The sequence below is a fragment of the Epinephelus moara genome, chromosome 19 (genome assembly GCF_006386435.1).
Source record: "Epinephelus moara isolate mb chromosome 19, YSFRI_EMoa_1.0, whole genome shotgun sequence".
Lineage (NCBI taxonomy): Eukaryota > Metazoa > Chordata > Actinopteri > Perciformes > Serranidae > Epinephelus > Epinephelus moara.
The window spans coordinates 15,893,390-15,912,104 of NC_065524.1; the positions used below are offsets into that span (position 1 = coordinate 15,893,390).

At 41.6% G+C, this 18,715-nt stretch overlaps 1 protein-coding gene across 3 annotated transcripts in view; it reads left to right on the forward strand.

The window, feature by feature from the left end:
- The window catches only part of macrod2 (mono-ADP ribosylhydrolase 2), a 468,001-nt gene that overhangs the window by 307,954 nt on the left and 141,332 nt on the right, over positions 1 to 18,715 (forward strand). For all 3 annotated transcript variants that reach the window (XM_050070646.1, XM_050070648.1, XM_050070649.1), the window contains exon 6: positions 9,387 to 9,508. In XM_050070646.1, the coding sequence (XP_049926603.1) occupies positions 9,387 to 9,508 (122 nt within the window). The remainder of the gene's footprint in view (positions 1 to 9,386; positions 9,509 to 18,715) is intronic.

An 18,715-nucleotide genomic window follows, 5' to 3' on the forward strand; every position in this document is an offset into this window, starting at 1 on the left:
ACCTTCTGTTCAGTACAGTAAAGCAGTTTTTTTTTTTTTTTTTTTTTTTTTTGTTAAAGTGTGCCAGCAGGCTGGTGGAGATGGCTTTCCAATTAAGTGGTCGTTTCTTTCACTCGAAGAGCTTCTTGACATTTGAAGGCGGCCTGGATTGTACTGTACTGTACTTTACACTTGTGTGTGCATGTGTTGTATGTGCATGTCTGTAGTGTGACTCTGGAAGATTGAAAAATTTCACATGTAATGATAGTGTGGGGAAGCGCTGATCAGTGCTTCATGAAAATGTCATGCTTCATGAGTCACTCAAAGGGTCACCTGCTATTACAGTGGGGAAAATAGCACCACAGGGGCCTGTGCATTGAAGGTTATTAATTTATATAACATACAGTGAGAGCTGTATGCATAAAGCATGTCAGTAAAACCCTAGCTATTCCTGTTTTGTATGAACACTTGTGAAATAATTATTGTTCTCAATCAGGGAAAACATTCCTGTGACAGTGCATGATGTTCTGTTATCGTCTTTACTGACTGCTCCTCTCGTGCTCGTTACCCCTTCGTCTGTTTAAGTGTGACAGAATCTCAGTGACACTCACAATGGAAAAGCTCTTTGAAAGCCAAGTGTATGAATAATCACTAAGACACCCCTAATCCATTTTTAAAGAAGGGAATATTAATGCACTAACAACTGCATCTGCCAGGCAGACGATTCCAGGTCTGCAAAAAAGCCCCCCCTCCTTTTCAGACTGGAGCTTCAGCGAGCGTTGGGGGATCACTCTGCACTCTCTGTCACCATGACAACGCCAGTTCCATGTCCGAGTGGGTGTACACACTTCATTTAGTAATCCTCAGTGACCAACATGGGAACAGCTGTGTGCGTGTTGAGAGGGTCCAGGCTAGCAATCACGCCAAAATACACTTAATTACGCAAAATGTGGTCACTCTTGTGGGTATTATGGAATTAGAATTCGAGTGGCAGCGGCTGGCATCTACTGTATACAGTACTTACATTTTTATCGGGAAGTCATTTGGCCTTTACCTGAACTGGCACACTTGTACTGGTTGTTGTTTGCCTTTTACAGCACAAGCAGCATGGTGTTCACTGAGGTATGTCGGAGACGAGGAATACAAATACACTCACCTGATTAATGTTGAAATCTATTACCTCTGAGCCATCAAAGAACCATCGGGGAGCCACGTTAACCTGCCTTAAGTACCAAGACTTCAACTCTGTCACCACACAACTCCACAAAACACACACCTACACACTGTACACATACACGCTCTTTAAGGTGAAGGACATCTCTTGCGGTTTAATTGTAATGTGGTTAAAAGCTAAGTTACATCATTTAAGTTGAAGAAAATAATACCGCTCATTAACCCTGCCTAGCCCTTTTCTCTCTCTGACTATTCATACTGCCTTGTATTTGTTAAGGTGCACAGTAGGTGAAGAGAAACCTAAACTGGGTGCAGAATTGTTCTGTAAATCTACATCACTGTGTTTATGCAGGTGGATCCTCAACTGCCAAAACTCTAACATGCCGTGTACTGCTCTGACACACTGACAGTGAGTTACATGTACAGATGAAGGAATGGGAAACACCGGAGAGCCCTTTTAAGCGAGATGCCATCTCTCTTTTTTTTTCTACTTCATGGGCCGTTGGACACTTTGAAGAGGCAGCTTCGTGATTGACAAAAGATAGACGTGTCCTCTCAGTTCACAGTGACTGGCACTTATTTGCTGTCATGTTCAGATGTGTGGAAGCAGTCGTTAATTAAAACCGGCATGTATGGAAATGGATTGATGCTTTATTTTGACTGCTTGGGTATATGCTAAACAATGTTTACAAGGGGGTAAAATTATAGAGCACTGGGTTTTGTCTAGTACATGAGATTATCACAATAATGATGCTTATGATAATATGTCTTTAACTGTCATTGTGCTTCGTGTAGTTAACCAACCATTCTCATAGCTAAATGACGAAATTAATAGATGATTTGCCAGTGACTCCCAAAACAACATAAATGACAGGTGCAACAGGTGCACATACTTATAGAACCAGAGTTACATCCAATAACTAATAGTTTGATTAAGTCTAGGCACCAAAACTACTTGGGTAAGTTTGGGAAAAGATCATGGTTTTGGGTTTAAATACATAGGTTTGTTATGTAACTTAAGTTACATACACAAGATAACTTTTTGCATGTGCGCTAAGTTAAGTACATTATGTAAGATAATTTACATAATGTACATTTTAAAAAAGCCAACACAGGACATGAACAGCTGTCTCTCTGACCCCTCTCCCTACACCGGCTTTGTGGCTCTTTATACTAAATCACCTGACTTCCTCCTTTGCTCCTCATAATTACTACAGCCTCCAGCAGTCACCACCTAACAGTTAACATAAATGTGGGTCATAATAAGCAGCTTGCAAAGACGACCTATGCAGCCATGTTTGGCAGGAAGACGCTCTGAGTTAACAGCAAAATAAAGCTGTATGTATTTTTTATTTAAACTGCTGCTGCAATGGTCTTATGAAACTCTGTCACAACTCGTGTTGTCCATCAAAAGACGAAAGGAAAAAAAAAACCTGTGTTGACATCACAGATGAGGGTGTGGCCACAAGTGAAACATTCCTGAAAAGTTTCGGCCCGCAGAGAACAGTATAGATATAGATTTTTTTTTCTCCCTGTGTGCTTCTTCGTTGAATTACCCTTTAAATGATACTCCCTCTTCTGCTCTCCTGTGTTTTGGCTTCCTTTTTGTTTTGTTTATGTTTTTCGCGGGATAAAAACAACAAAAGAAATTCAATATTAATGGCACACAGACGAGAGATTTCAGCGCGCGCTGTGTAACTCTATTGATCTTCTTTCGTCAATTTGCTCTGATGCATTACACTGTAAAGTCTTTGTAAATCAAGTCTTACAACACAAGACAGGCAGTTGTTGCACAACACCGAGCCTCTTCTCCTAGATTTAAGAAACACAGTGCCATAGCCAGCTGTGGTTCACTTTCCTCAGGGACAATTTTTATAATGGACCCACTATTCTTTGTGATGGTGCTTTTACTGATATTTTTATGCAAAGAACTTCCTCTTAGTTAAGAAACTATATATAACTATACATTTAAATTACTTTTATTTTGCTGATCCACCCTTAATAGCGAGAGTTAGACAGCCTCTGAGTGACTCTACCCCTTGACTTTTAGATGATCTGACTGATTTTCAACATCAGTCATAGCACTTTATTAGACACTTAATTCTACTAGCAAGGCCTTCATGAACTAATCAGCCCACAGTCCACTCTCCACACAAAATCTGGCTTACCCCATAAAAAGTAGTGACTGCAGTTAAATTAAATTTTGGCTGAATTTCTTAATAGACTCAAAGTCATTATGTGCTTTGTTGATTCTTAAGTGTGGAGGATAATTGCCCTGGACAGCACAAAAGTGGTTTGATTATTGTCTGCTGGCTCTTGTGAATTATAATAGATATAAATGAGGCTTCCCTATCCACATACAGCATCTCTTTGGCACTAACAGTTGTTGGCAAGAATGGGACCATTCAGGCGCAGTCACACTACAGTAAACGTGTTCAAGCCTTTTTTGGAATTTATATTATGTGGAATGGTAAAGCAGCCTCAAAGTCAGTACAGGCAAGTAGAAATGAAAGATTGATTAGGCTGTGAAGTGCTGGTCCCTCTCTGAAATAGCACAGCACTTCTCTTCTAAATGAAGTCTAGATATTTCAAAAGATTTTTTAGTTGCGAAGAAAGTGGCGTCTTTGAAGTGAGCATGTCCCCTTGGTAGTTATTCAGCTGAGGAATATTTTAGTAGGCTTGTCTATGATGTTCTCACACTTGCTTCAAAGTGGGTGTGGTAAAGGGTCATTTCATGTCCAGTCCATCCTGAACAGACCAGGCTTACCGAAAATCACTTGCCACGAGGGATGTCTCCATCAGGGTTTATTTTTTTATTTTATTTTTTTATTCTTTGCTCCCGATCAGAGTCTTATACTATCAAGAATGCGCCGCGATTGAGTTGTATTAATTAATACATTATGCAGCTGCACAGTAAATCCCATGCAATTTAGAGGAATATGTCAACATATGTTTGTCATCTGAATAGATGTGCAATAAGAACATGTATCCTGCATCACAGTTTTCTTTTAATGGTTTCCTATAGTGTCCTTTAGTAATTTCTATATTCGTGTCAGTCTGGATCTGCTTTGAAAAGGAACTTGACGTCCTCCTTATATCTCTAGCATGAGCAAAATAATAACCTTTAAGTGCAGTTGTAAACCAACAGCGACACCTTGGGTTGTGGTGCATTTGCAAAGTGTCACTGATCATTCAGAAAGAATTGGGCTTTATATGAACCAATGAAACTGTTTAATTATGCGTATCAGTCCCAATCCAGTTAATTAATGCAGATGATGTTATGAATAATGTGTTTAAATTGTGCAGTGATACTGTCACCAATGTTTGTAAGTGCTGGTTTCTACCACACAGCAATGCTACACTAGTTTACTGTATTAGAGTTTGTGAAAATGGACACCTTTTTTTTGCTTTTACTTATTATTACGAAGTAAATTGCATAATGTAATGGCTACAGAATAATGACACCATTGCAATTGAAATTGGTTCCCTAAAGGCCTTGCTTTCACGATGCAACTCTGTCCGCCGCCACCATCCATCCATCCATTTTCTGAACGCTTATCCTCTTGAGGGCCGTGGGAGCCTATCCCAGCTGACATTGGGCGAGAGGCGGGGTACACCCTGGACAGGTCTCCAGACTATCGCAGGGCTGACACATAGAGACAGACAACCATTCACACTCACATTCACACATACGGCCATTTAAGTGTCACCAATTAACCTGCATGTCTTTGGACTGTGGGAGGAAGCCGGAGTACCCGGAGAAAACCCACGCTGACACGGGGAGAGCATGCAAACTCCACACAGAAGGGCTTCCACAACCAGGAAACCTCTTGCTGTGAGGCGACAGTGCTAACCACCACACCACCGGTGCCGCCCCCGTCAGCCACCATAAAGTCTCAATTAATGACATAAAGGAAGTGCGTCAACCAATGTGCAACCAAAACAGAGGATCACACTTTTGTTTTCGCTGGTAGCTGTCAGTAGCTATCCCCAATTTCCAAAGAGTATTGTGAGCAAAATGCTCTGAATAAATTGAATTCACCTCTAGTAAGCAGTGATACAGTGAATATGTCTAAGGCTTTTATTGTGAAAGGCAAGAACAGAAGGAATGAAGCTGTCATGTGCTGCCATTGACAACGTGGGAAGAGTTTTGCCATCGTGGACCTTGGTGTTTATACAGTCTATGATCTTGATTCAGACTGCGGGGCCTCCATGTTGTTTTTTTATTACCTCTATAAGTATAGGCGTAATTTATAGTATCAGTGTAAGGTCTTTGCAGTTACTATCCCCAGTAGTGAAAATGGCAGACTGTGGAACAACTGAAGTAACTGTGGAAACTATCAGGCAAAAAAAAGATCCCAGTTGCTAGGCTCTGAAGAAAATGGGCTGCAATCCAGTTGTCTTTGCGACAACGGTGCCAACCATAATACCACTTGGTGACACAAGGGGTGGCGAAAGTTAAAAAGTTGTCTATTTCCACTTTAAATCAAGTTTATATTCAGTCTTATGTGAGAAGTGCACAAGAATTATGTGTAGCACTTGCACTCCTGTTGTTATCGTTGCGCTCTGCACCTGATGGGTAAACATTTAAGAGCAATTTTTCCCTTTATACGTGCCTCATTAATCTCCAGGGTCCCTGCTGTTACAGAAACATGACACTCTCCCAAACAAACCAAAGGACAAGGATCAGTCACACACTGAAGGTGCTGACTGTATTCAGAAAAAGCATTCTAAATTGTTGCTATGATTTCTTGATGGGTGCAGTGTACTGAGCAAAAAAGATAAAAACAACAATTGTCTGTTGAGTACTTGCTACACTTTTCCCCATTTCAGTGCTTTTTTTATCGACTTTCAAGAATTGATGGGAGAAGTGTGTGCTAATCATGGCACATTAGACGTCGAGAAAAAGCAAGCGTAGTGCATGTGCTGTGGCGCATTTTCCCCATTTAGAATGAAAACGATTGAGCAACAATTTAAAGACCCCACTGCATCCCTGTTAGGGTAATTTGTAGTCAGTGGCAAACCTGCCCATCCTGAGTGGTCATAATAACAGAAAGGACACATGTTCAAAAATATGCTGAGGAAAATAAATTGTTCATGTTTCACTCTGGTTTTTTGTGTTGTAGGACGCATAAAACAAAAAGTGTGTAGCCATACAGAAATGGTATCTATGTTGCATTATGGTATTTAATTTGGTCCATTAATGTGGAGTTTAAGGCTTAATTATTTCTTATTAATTCTTATCAATATCAATTTTTATTTTGTTTTGTTGTCCTTGTTGTTTGTTTCTCTTTGCAGAGCCCATGGGCTCATGGGGAAAGAAAGCACAGTGTGAATGGCAATCATCAGTCTTTGCTGGTTCAATTGTGTTACTGACCTTGTGGCCCCAGGCAAGAGACCACAATGAACAAATCCAGTGGAGATATTGGGAGGGAAAAAAACTGCTCAGAAACATTGGTGGGAATGGAAGCTCATTAACTACTGGTGGAATTGGCAAGGCGAGGGTCTTGAAGGAGGTGTGCGCGGCGGGGATTTTGTGGTCTGTGTGATAAAGAAGTGTTCCGTTAAATTCCTTAATGACTTATTTTGTATGCGCAGAGCAAACTATGCTCGGCTGTGTTGTAATTCTGTAGCACTGGTATGTTTCTCTACAGGTTCATTTTGAAATGATTGGCTTTTTTATTCTCCTGTCATTGGTATATTTCTTTTATTTTTTTTACAGGTGAATTCCTCTTTTTTAACAGGAATATGACTTTTGATGTGAAGCTTTTAGAATTTTCTGATAGTGACTGATTTGCCTTCAGTGTGTGTCATCAGGACATGTCTCTTGATGTTTTTCTGCATCTTTTATCATCCCTGCAATCAAGGCCAGCCCCCACGAAGTGCAAGAGGGCAGCTAGTAATCTTTTCACCCCGGCTAAGATAGATTTATGTGCCTCTTGTACGAAGGTTGCGCAGAGATAATGATATACATGTGTCCGTACGTGCTTCTGAACAACATAGAAACACTGATACACTGAAATGTGTCTGTCAGCTAATGGATGTGAATAATGATAAAAGCTGAGGGTTCCACCAGAAGAGAAGGAACAATGATGATAAAGCTTCATGTTGAATGGATCAACTGCCCGAGCTTCTCAAACCTTTATTGCAAAGAACATCTCTGTGTAATTTATATATTGAAAAACATTGTGGTCATAAATAACCATTTCCTGAGTCTTCAAACACATTGGAAAAATATAAATTTTTTATATGCATAGAGGGAGTCCTAACCTTTAGTATCTTCGAGGTTAAATTGCCCTAAACTAATGCACTTCACTGACATGCCTCTTTTTATTAATATTACTTAGCTAAAAAGCTAAGCTAAAAAATTAGGATTCAATAAAGTTCCTACAGTTTATTGCTTTTCAACGGCATGAACTCTTCATTGTAATGTTTTGTTGCATTTAGAGAATGACTGTGCCTTTTCCTTTTACAAAAAAAAACAAAAACCTCACTTCCTCCAAGACCAAGGGTAGAGAGGTCATTTGTGTTCAAGTTTGCAGAGATACTGAAGCAGCTGCCAGAGTGTTTTGGAGCTCTACAGCAACTAACCGTCCTTCCTGTAATATCCCTCCTTACTTACAAAGTGAAATACAGTATGCCTTTCACCTTACAGAAACACAGCTGTATAAATATTTATTTGATGTGGAAGTGTTGAGGATACGAGCGGAGACATCGGTACTGGTGAGATAAGAACTGTTTAAACTTTCATGAATTCACCAGTAGTCTGGTTTTTGGCGCTTGCCCACACTCTAATTGGCATGTTGCCGTTCTTGTAGTGAAGAACTTCATGAATTATGTACGAAAAACAACTTACCACGTGTCCCATTATAACCACATTGTGCTGTGCAATTTTCGGCCTGCTATTCTGGAAAAAGACAATACTTCAGACAGCTCCATTCTCATTACAGCCCAGCCTCGGCTTAGCTGGGGGATCACCTTGTTTCTTACCTCTCCCAAACACAAAATCTCACCCCTTAAGCAACACCAGTGAAAGCCACTTGATTATAGTGGTTCCCTGTGCATTTTTATCATCCTGACCTATTAAGCAACCAGACATACAACTGAGAACTAAATTTAATCTATCAATGATTTATGGTCAAGAAGAGTAGTATTATAGCTTACATTAATTCAGTGGGAAAGTGAGGCTAAGTGTTTCATATTATAAGTAAACGGTGAGGTTTGGTGTAAGAAAACACATGAGGCTGCTGTGTTTTCCTCACATGCCCTCACCTGAACCAAGTCTGATTTCTCAGTATTCATACTTCAACAGGGATTTAATATTTTAGTGCACAGAAATGGGGACTTGATGCGTTAAATTGCAAATATATGAGTCATAGTTGATCTATATTTAATGGACCATGAATTGTGATTCAACAGCCAGTACTGCCAAATGAAGTAAAAGTGAAACAGTCTGCTTTTGAATAAACAGAAAAACACTAATGGCTTCGTGAATTATAGTTCACAGGGGCAAAGATGTTTTTTTTTTTGTTTTTTTTTAAGAAAATTCCAAGTTTATCACATTTTTTTTACAGTTGTATTTAGTAGAATTTAGTTCTACTGTGTCATTGAAGTCCTTGCTGTTTGTGCTGTACCTGTGCTGTACCTCTCTGGAATGCTCTGTGGGCGATGCAGTTACTTCTAGTTTGTTGATGTTGATCTGTCCAACACTGAGAGGGCCAAGTTTAGTCAGGCAGAATGCAGAAGATCATGTTTCTGTCAAGTCACTGCTTAGACTCTCTTATTTTTCTGTCATCACTCCTATGATTCAATTAAGGAGCTGCATTCCTCAGTCTGGCCAGGCCAGACAAGGAGACCGGTGATTGACAGGTAAAGACATTACTATGCGAAGGGAAAGAGAGTACAGGGAGAGATATGAATATTTGAGTAGATGGCATAAAAGAATCTTGTAATTGATTTTCTATCTAAGCTGCCGTTTCATTTACTGAATAAATGCATTCATTTCAGGCAGTGGGTTGTTCATGCCGTCCCCATTGTCTCATTGTGAAGACAAACTTCATCGTATTTTGTATTTGATGATGATTTTGCAGATTCTAATAACTTTGGCTCGACTGCTCAGCTGCATGGCAGCATTGTACTTATGTCTCCAGTACTAGAAACGGCGCCAAGCATGTCACCTTGCTAGAAGTAGACTGTGCTGAAATGAGCTTTGTGTGTTGTCCCCTCCCCGACAGATGTGATCCACACCGTGGGCCCGGTGGCCAGAGGTCATGTGGGCCCTACCGAGACCAATGACCTCACCTCCTGCTACCAGAACTCCCTCAGGCTGATGAAGGAGCACGACTTGAGCACTGTGGTGAGTACAGTACGCTACTATGCTTGTGCTCATCTGAGGAGAAAATGGTCTCTGTTCTGTACAGCTTGAAAGACATAAATTATGTGCCTCTGTGTTTTTGTTTGACAGTGAGTAAGCCTTCAGTGAGAAAAGCTGTGTTTGAAATTTTTTAGGAAATTTGGAAAAGGTACAAGAACAAAAGGATTTAGCATCTTTCATTTCAGATACAGTTCTGAAAAGCCTTAATCTTCTTTATTTAAACAAAAGCAACAGAGAACACAACAAAATGGTAATGTTTCATGTTTGTCAAATGAAGGCTTTTCATGTACACTACTTTGGCTTGTGATTAAATGAAAGGCAGGCCTTTGTATCCACAACTCTATATTGCCGCTGCTTATAACGACACAATTTTGCCTTTAGCATTGGTTCAAATGCCACTTTTAGCATAAAAAAAAGCTGTGACCTTTATTGAATTTTATGAAGGTCTTGATTCAGATTTTTCATTTATTATTTTTCATTTCCAAAAATTAAATGTGTCGCACCAAAGAGTCATTTCAGATGCTTTCATTCTTGTGTATGACTGTACCACCTGTGCAAGAGGAATTTTCTTCTTTAAACACCAGAAAAGCAAAAGGTTTAGTGAACGTGGCTGAATCATAAGGGCTTTAGAGGAGACAATGCCCACACAATCCACAGCTGGCAGCGGCCGATCATTCACACACCATCCCAGCTTCTAGCCTGTTCTGGACCGTATGTTTCAGTCTGGTCCACGTGATATATGGATTTGCCCTGCCCACAGAGGGTAAACAAATCAGTATCACACCAAATAGCCACAAATCACATTTTCTGCACCAGCCTACTGCCCTGCAGCCTCATCAGAGGCCAATCAATGCAAGTACTCACCAACAGAGAGAGGAGGCATAGCTGAGTGCCAGTTTCATTAAAGTTGATTGTGACAAATTCCTGCTCTGTTGATGACTTATTATGACTGCGACAGACACCTCTAGGTAGCAATTAAATGGATTGTGAAGCCAAATGACTGAAGTTGTTGTGTTAAGTGTTTGTGAAGTTTTATCAAAATCAGCAGCATGCCTGCTGAATAGTTGCATCCACACATATCTGATGTGCCACAAGCATGACATTACATGAGAACATCATTTAAACAACAGAATAGTTTGCTCTGATGGGCTCTGGGCTTCATGGGCAGAGGCAAGGCCTAACTCTGCAGCTCTGGGCCCCTCAAGCTTCATTGCAGGAACACACCACTAGCTTGTCTGCTTTCATCCACAAATGATCCAATCCTTACTTTGTTTCTGGCACATTCCAAAGATTTATTTAGTTTAGGCCTATCTCTTGATTTATTTATCCAATAATCCATATATTTATAAGAAACAGAGTTTCTGTTTTTACTGGGAGCTGCCTGGATCCTGTCTAATGTATTTATACAGCTGCTCTGTGTTGAGCAGGCCTTCAGTGAAAACAGTGGTGTTCTGTGATTGACTGGCCTTGTAGGATGAGCCCTAGTCCTTACATTATCTTAGCCACAGTCCATTTCGTCTCTCCTTGCAGCAAGGACAACAGAAAGCCTTTTTACCAAAAGCGAAAGGGAAATAGCTGTTTCTTCAAGCAAGGATATGGCCTTGATTTAGTCTTACTCAAGCCTGCCTTGATATGCAAGACTTGCTTGAATAGAGGCTCTAAGGGTTCTCTAGTCCTAATTCTTTCTTAACAGAGAGTCTTGCGGTCTCTTGGTGCAGAGCACAATGAGTCCAAGTTTTTGGTTAGCTGATCAGCACTAAGCTCATTTTGATTCATCTGAAAGGGTCTCACTATGAGTTTTGCTGTGTGAGAGAAACAAGAGATCCCACCGAAGACTGGCACCCTGCCAAGTGGGTCTACAAAGAGGGCAAAAGAGGAGGGGGGGTCTACATTTGGGAATCCTAGACGGCTGGCTCCCTAATGGGGATTCCAGGGTATTACAAAGGAACAGGAGTCAAAACAAAGCCTAACGCAAAATAAACTTGAGCATAAAAGATTAAAAAGAAGCAGAGCTTGGTAGTTAATCCCTGTTTTTTAGAGCTCAAAGCCACCCTTTAGGCTATGAAACAGTTCAGCTACCACAGCCATCTCATCAAGCTCCTTTTGTGACTGTAGCATGTCAAGACAGGGAGTTTACTGGGAATACCACAGAAATTCAGTGCTAAAAATGCATTTCCTTTACCTTAGGGCAGCTCAGTGTGTATGACTGAACATTTCCTAGTATCCCCAGAAGTCAGACGTTAGATAGAAGAGCTTTTCCTGTCCTTCAGTGATGTGCTTTTCCTGTCCCAGAGTGATCAGTGTTACACTGATTTACAGCTCTACTGGGACGGAACTGGGGAAGATGGGAAATGTGACTTTTAGGCAACCTAAGGCGATTCCTGGCTGAGTTTAGAGGTTGTTTCTGAGTTTTTAGGTTGTATTCTTACCATTACTATAAAATAAATTAATTTGAAAGTAACAGCTTGAGTGAATATTCTTAAGTCCATAAAGTCTGCCCTTGTGTGGCAGCTCAGACAGTGGCTCATGAGGGCATTAAAATTGGACCCTTGTTCCATTGTTTTAGTTTTGAGAGATAATTGAGAAAATTTGCAAACGTATGTAAACTGTCCCAGGCCAAGTACATTTTTAATTAAATTTTTTTGATAACACTCAAGGCGTTAAGTGTTGCACAAGAAAAATAATCATCTTGACACAAATTGTAGTAGATTATTTTTTTTTATCTAAAGTCTTGAAACTCATACTCGCATTCTTTGCCAAGACAATATTGGCTGAAATCTAAAGGCAGATGTGCACATTTTGTTTATATGACTACCCCTGGCCCACAGGGCAAACTGTAAATATAGGATGCAGTTCTGAGCCATACTGAAGGATGGCCTTCAGATGAAAAATGACGATTAACCTGCGCCAAGAAACCTGCCGTTTAACCCCCACACTGATGTTGAGAGCTATCTGGAACGGTCCAGGCTTTAACACCCTCACTCTGTCTTAGTCGCTGGATAAATATCCAATGGCTGGATGGCCTATTGAGTTGAGCTTTCCAAGTCATTTGGCTGCAGTGCATGCTGGAAAGTGATAGCGTGTATTTGTACCCATGTGCATGCATGCACTGTGTCTTTTACGTGCATCATCTTGGGGCATGTGAATGTGCAACGTTCTTTGCTTATTCCTTCCCTGCCTAGAGGACTCTTATGCTTCAGTGCTTTTTTTTTTTTTTTTTTTTGCTTTTTTTGCTGCGGCTGAAAGAGCAGCAGGCTGTCACAGCTCCCTGGGCTCTGACTGACCACAGCCCACAGCTAGGATGCCAGCGTTGCCGGCTGGGCTCTGCAACATCACACAGGGGAGCCGTGGGAGCTGTGCAGCCTATAAGTACAGAGTTGCAGCTCTGGGCTGATGAGCAGCGCGTTGTCAAACAGCCCCCTCCTCTGCTCAATGCTTGTTACACTACAGAATGTTGTTTGCTTCCAAAGGTGGCACAGGTGAGGAGCCGGAAAGGAAATATAGCTGGAAATATGGATTTTTGGTGGATTGATTCTAGATATGAATTGTGATAATAACACTTCCTCACTGGTCGATAGGAGTGAAGATGCTGTAGCAGGCTATCAATATTTGCTTGAGCCAGGACGTATTAAATAGGTCTCATCATGGTTTCTCTGATATACGGAGCATGTCATTATTATAGTCCATTTGGAAACAGCTGAGATTGTTAGGGAAACTCACTACTCAGCAGTACCACCGTACTGCATTGCCAGAATTTTCAGAGACAACGGATGGGAAATAAATTATTTTCTGTAATTTGTTTGTGAGTTTAAGTGCCACGCAGTGCGTAAGACAAGCAGATTTTTAACCACTGGCTGAGACCTGCCAATCACATCATCTTCTAACTGAAAGAATAATTTCTTGCAATCAAGATTAGGCTTCTATCATCTGGTGAAAGACAAATTATTCACCCCGGTGTATGTGCATTTTATCAGTGCACTCGCAGGTATGTGTGTACTGTACTCGTGTACAGTCAGACCCTGGGGGGCTCCTCTCCAAAGAGCTGGAAAGCCATACAGTACATGGAACTGAGGAGACGGTTAATGCAGGTCCCCTGTCTTGGTTAGTCATGGAAGGCTGCTCAGATTCTTCCCTGAAAGCAAGCATAGCATCTGTCAGGCAGAAACAGACAAACTGTGTGGAAGGGGACGCCACCATCTGGAAGCCATTCAGCCTTAGACTCTGTTTTGTTTTAGAGACCATATTAAAAACCCCTTAGACTGTGACCTTTAGAATAAAAGAATAACCATGTTTACCCAAAACATCATTATTGTTTCATTTAATTTAGCCCTCCTTTTGAGCCTTTGGGGAGTGTTCTGTTGAGACAAAATAACTAGGATTTTAGTCTCGAGGGTAAGTGACATAAAGATACAGCAAGCATTTTAGTTGTTGACTAATGATCTTGTGGGCAACCGAGCCTCCTTTTTGTTCATAATTTGACGTTGACAGGCCACAATTTGATGCTTTTCGAAAGTATCTGTCATTAAGCTATTTCTGGCGGCGTGCAGTGGGCTGGCAGCTGTCAGTGTGGACAGTGACAGGGTTGCAGACTGCATTTAGTGGCCTCCTCTCTGACTCCCAGGCGACGCTGGAAGTGTTTTGTAGTCATAACACACTGGCTTCGAGGAGATCCAGCAGGGAAGCCACAAATTGCCCGTTGAGAAAAATGCTGAAAGCCAAGTGGATTGGAGATGAATGGTGTAGAATGATAGGATTAGCCACCCTTCTCTGTGGGCTCATTCCAAGGCTGCTAGGAGCATTTGCTCCCATTCATTTTACCCGACAGTGTTCCCGAAATGCATTCCTACAAACAATATCTTATAGTGACACATCAGCATGCACACCCTGCTTGAAGATGTCAGTTGATAGCCGCTACCAGATAATCTGTTCAACATGACAGGGACAGCAAGTGAAGAACAAACAAACGCTATATCACTGGGATAAGTGACCATGCCCCCAAGGTGTCTTCAAGATAGACAACACAGGGAGGTATGGAGGGCAGGTTGGCTTTAACCTCATCTTAGATTCAGTTTTGGCCGACCAGTTTTAAAGCTAACCTCTGTTCTGAGGAATTATGTGAAATGTGCTTTAAATAACTTTTACTGTTCCACCTTTATTAATGTAGGTCACTGGTGATATTTGAAAATGTGTTTTTTACTGCTGTATTTAAGTGCACTTGAGGGTCTTTGTCATTATTTATGTTTCCAAATACCACCATATCAAACTTAACGACTTTGTACTCCACCCTATTCCATTTTGGTTTGCCGACTCCCCAAGTGATTAATTAATTTTCATTTATGCACTGAACAGATCGTGCACAAACTTTTCCTCTATCCGCTTCTCTACCCTTCCTCGTAAATTATTGTCCGCGAGTGCAGGCGACTCCAGATTTAATTATATAATGGCTGAGAGAAGTAAAGAGGCCTGATCGTGCACATACTTGGCTTCTGATCATAGCAAAGTAAACTGTGCCATTAATTGGGATAGAAGAACGAGAGGTTTACTGCTGATCTGCTTACACAACGCAGCTGGTTTTTCTGTCTGCATCACCCAGAATTCCATGTAGTTCATACTTTGAATTCCCCCAGAATAGAATCCAAGGTCTTTATGGCATTGTTTGGAGAACTTAATTTGCAGACGAAATGTGAACTCGATGCAGACCTTCACAGTCAGTTGCAATTATGTTACACTGTTTTCAAAGTGAAGAAAAAAAAGTTCATTTGATGCTTCCGATGGAAACATGTTCATGTATTTTCAAGATACTACTGAATATCAGTTTTTAGCACTCTGTGCAGTTCTACTACATACCTTTGACTGCTGCTCTATGCTTCATGTACATATGCTTTACCAAGGCTGGATGCTATGAAAGAAAGAGATAGTGCTAAAACTGTTTGCTTCTAATGTGAAGCTAAGCCATCAGATGTAGGTTTTTTGAAACACATCTTAGCCAGTGAAGATTTTATTCGGTTCTCAGTTGAATATGATGCTCTACTCCTTAGTTTTTTGGCGTTGTTTGTTTGCTTTTATCAAGATGTTAGCATTTTAGCCAGTGCTCAAACTGGGACTGGTGTACTGTGACTTTTTCTTGTGCACTGGCACGTCTCACAAGCTGCCGGTACTCTTCTCTGCCCTCTCCTTATCCGATGCTCTGGGCAATTCATAACAGCGCCAAATATAAACTGTATTACCCAGAGGGTACCGGGGGCACTTTGTACGCAGGGGGCACTTCGTGACGCTCACCTGTTCCAGTTCTCGCCTGCCTGCTTTACTCCATCTAACTCTTATTCTACCCCTATCATTGTCTCCCTTAACCTAACCCTAACCCTGACGTTACATGGCAATAGTGCTGGCTTGGCTCTGAAAAGGGAACACATAGAGACCGAGAACAGAGTCAGAAGATGACATAACAGAACTTTGAAAGTCAAATCCTAGCCAGGAGCAGCAAGCTAACATTAGTGCTACTTCTAGCATGTAACATTAGAATCAGCAAAACTACCTGCGGCTACCACCACTGCAGGCGATGAGGAGACCTGGTGCCTGTCGTTTGCTTGTCACTTGCAAACCCACTCATGGAGCTACTCTTTTGGTTCACTGACACCATCCCCAACCTCTACCCACACCTGATATACATGCCAACATGTGTATAAGGGAGTATTGGTACTTCTTCTTTTCCACTTTGAGCACTGATTCTACCATTGTTAATCACAATGTTGATCCAGCTGAATATCTAGAGTAGACACCTATAGCTCGAATGAGGAATAAAAACTAGTACAGTATGTGCTGCAGAGAGTTTCACTGGGTGTAATCCCCCAATCAGCAATCAGCTACAATATGTGATTAGAACCCAGCCCTCTCTGTGACCAGTCAGCCAGTCGCTGCTTGTAGCCCGCTGCCACATACAGTACCTGCATGCAACACAAAGGTTAATTAGACTGAAGCTTTCAAAAGGTCACGCCGCCATTTAAATTAGTCAGTGCTATTTGTCTGATCCGAATCATTGGCAACACAGGGCCAATTAGATCCAATTACACTGATAGTGGTTGTGGTGGTCTGCCACCTAGTCTAAGTTAATGGCCATTGGAACCCCAATTACCCCAGTGCCCTGATTCAGTAGGAGGCGACTACAGCAGGAGGTGCCTCAGGTCTGGGTAAAGGGGACGGCCCTGTCATATCGCCTTCCCTTGACATTCCCTTCACTCCAGGGAAGACTGCAAAACTTTATGTGAGGTGAAATATTAGGATATATGTAAAATGTGACATTTCCGCACACCTCGAGAGGGGTAATCACAGTTGATGGGGATTGAAGAGGTAATCTTCTGAGTGCCTATGTGGAGTGGGCTGATGTGAGCATGCTAGTGTCTTGATTACAAGCACAGGAAGCCCATAGCAATCATCAGAGAGACTAAACCCTGTCTCCTACAAAGGCTACTCTACCTAGATGTTCTGTGAAGGAAATGGCAGCAGTTCTGTTCTAGATTAATGTGCTCTGACAATAATAAAGGCTCTTCAAATAATTTAAGTACTAAAGCACAGTCAAGCAGTATAAGACTCAGCCATAGCACTCGGGCTGGTTTCACTTCATGTTTTTCTCTGCTGCTGTACCTGGCTGCGAGGAGCTCCTGGAGACGGTCTCCTGAATTTCTATGAGGCTCATATCCCTCTGCGGTACCATCTGAGAATAGAAGCGACAGCTCGCACCCAACTGAGGGACTGTCGGAGGAAGTTGTTGATTAAACAGATGTCTTTCCCACTATACACCATGAGACAAGAACACCACAATAAGCATGCATTAATTAAACATACTTGAAGAATGTGGGCAATACAGGAGAACAAAAGGCATTTCTGTCTATCGTTGCCTCTGCTTCGCAACAGGAAAGAGAAAGTCACTCCTTTCTTGCCTCTGGTTTGACGTACAGAGAATACAAACAGGAGAAAAGCGTATGGATCTACCCAAGGAAAGAATAGTCGAGTGGCAATTAGTTCTGATTAGCAACATCTCATTCAGAGTCTTTTGCAACAATGCTGATTTTCAAAGTAAGTCTCAAGTCATTTTTCTGAGGAAGGCTACTTTTGAATTGCATTGTTTCCGACAAGAGGAAAACTCAGTACATGGACAGTGGCATCTTGTTGGCTTTGAAGCCTCCTCAGCTACACAAAAACTCAACAAAAATAACCTCGTCCTCGCTGTACACCTGAAAGCCTGTTTTTCCTCTAGTAGGCTCCCATCTGTTAAGAGCTGTGCTTGAGTCTGAAACACTAGTGTCATCAAACATTTCCTCCACCACCTGATAAATGCTTCTCCCTTGATCAAAGGAGCTGAGCAGGAAAGGAGGATTTGAAATACATTACATGCAAAGCAGGCATCTCTCAAAGCCTGACAGTTGCTCCTCAACCGAGTAAGTCTCAGCAATCTCACAGATACTGTAACAGATTGCTGTTCATCGGCAGCGGACCTTGGTGGAATGAGTTCTTGTTTACATCATTATGGTTAATTACCATGCAGAATCAGTCCAGCCAACAACGCCTGTAGTGTGTGTGTGTGTGTGTGTGTGTCAGTAAGCCGGACAGAGCTGTCACGCTCCCAGTCATCTCATTACTAATTCCGCACTATCCCCAAAGTAATGCCTCGTGCTGCTCCGGTGTGTTTGGTCATCCTTGAGTCCATGCCAGTGGGTGAGACTCATTCAAATAGCGTGTATAAATGAATAACCAGGGAAACCCTTTGTATCTAGTCATGTACAAAATCATCCAGGTCGCCTTCTACCTCCAACTGGTCCACAAATCTCAGTGATACATTATGCTGCTATTGTGATACGCATGGCAACATTTTCAATTTAACACTCACAGATGGATATTTTAATTATTATTGAGTGAATAGTAATGAGAACGCTGAATCTGTGCGTTCCTCTTAATGCACTTAATTAAAGTTACAAGGCGAGACGATTAACATGACTCTCCGTCAGAAAATAAGCTCCTCAGACGGTTTTAGTGTTAAAAAACAATGTGATAAAGCAAGCAGTCATCGCGAACATGTGATGTACTGTATTAGCACTGATCGGGTGCGTACTGTAGCTCCACCACACATGTGAGCCCTCGTTTAACTCCGGTGTTGGATCAAGTTCCTCAAAGCACCTTCCCGCAGTCTTTCCT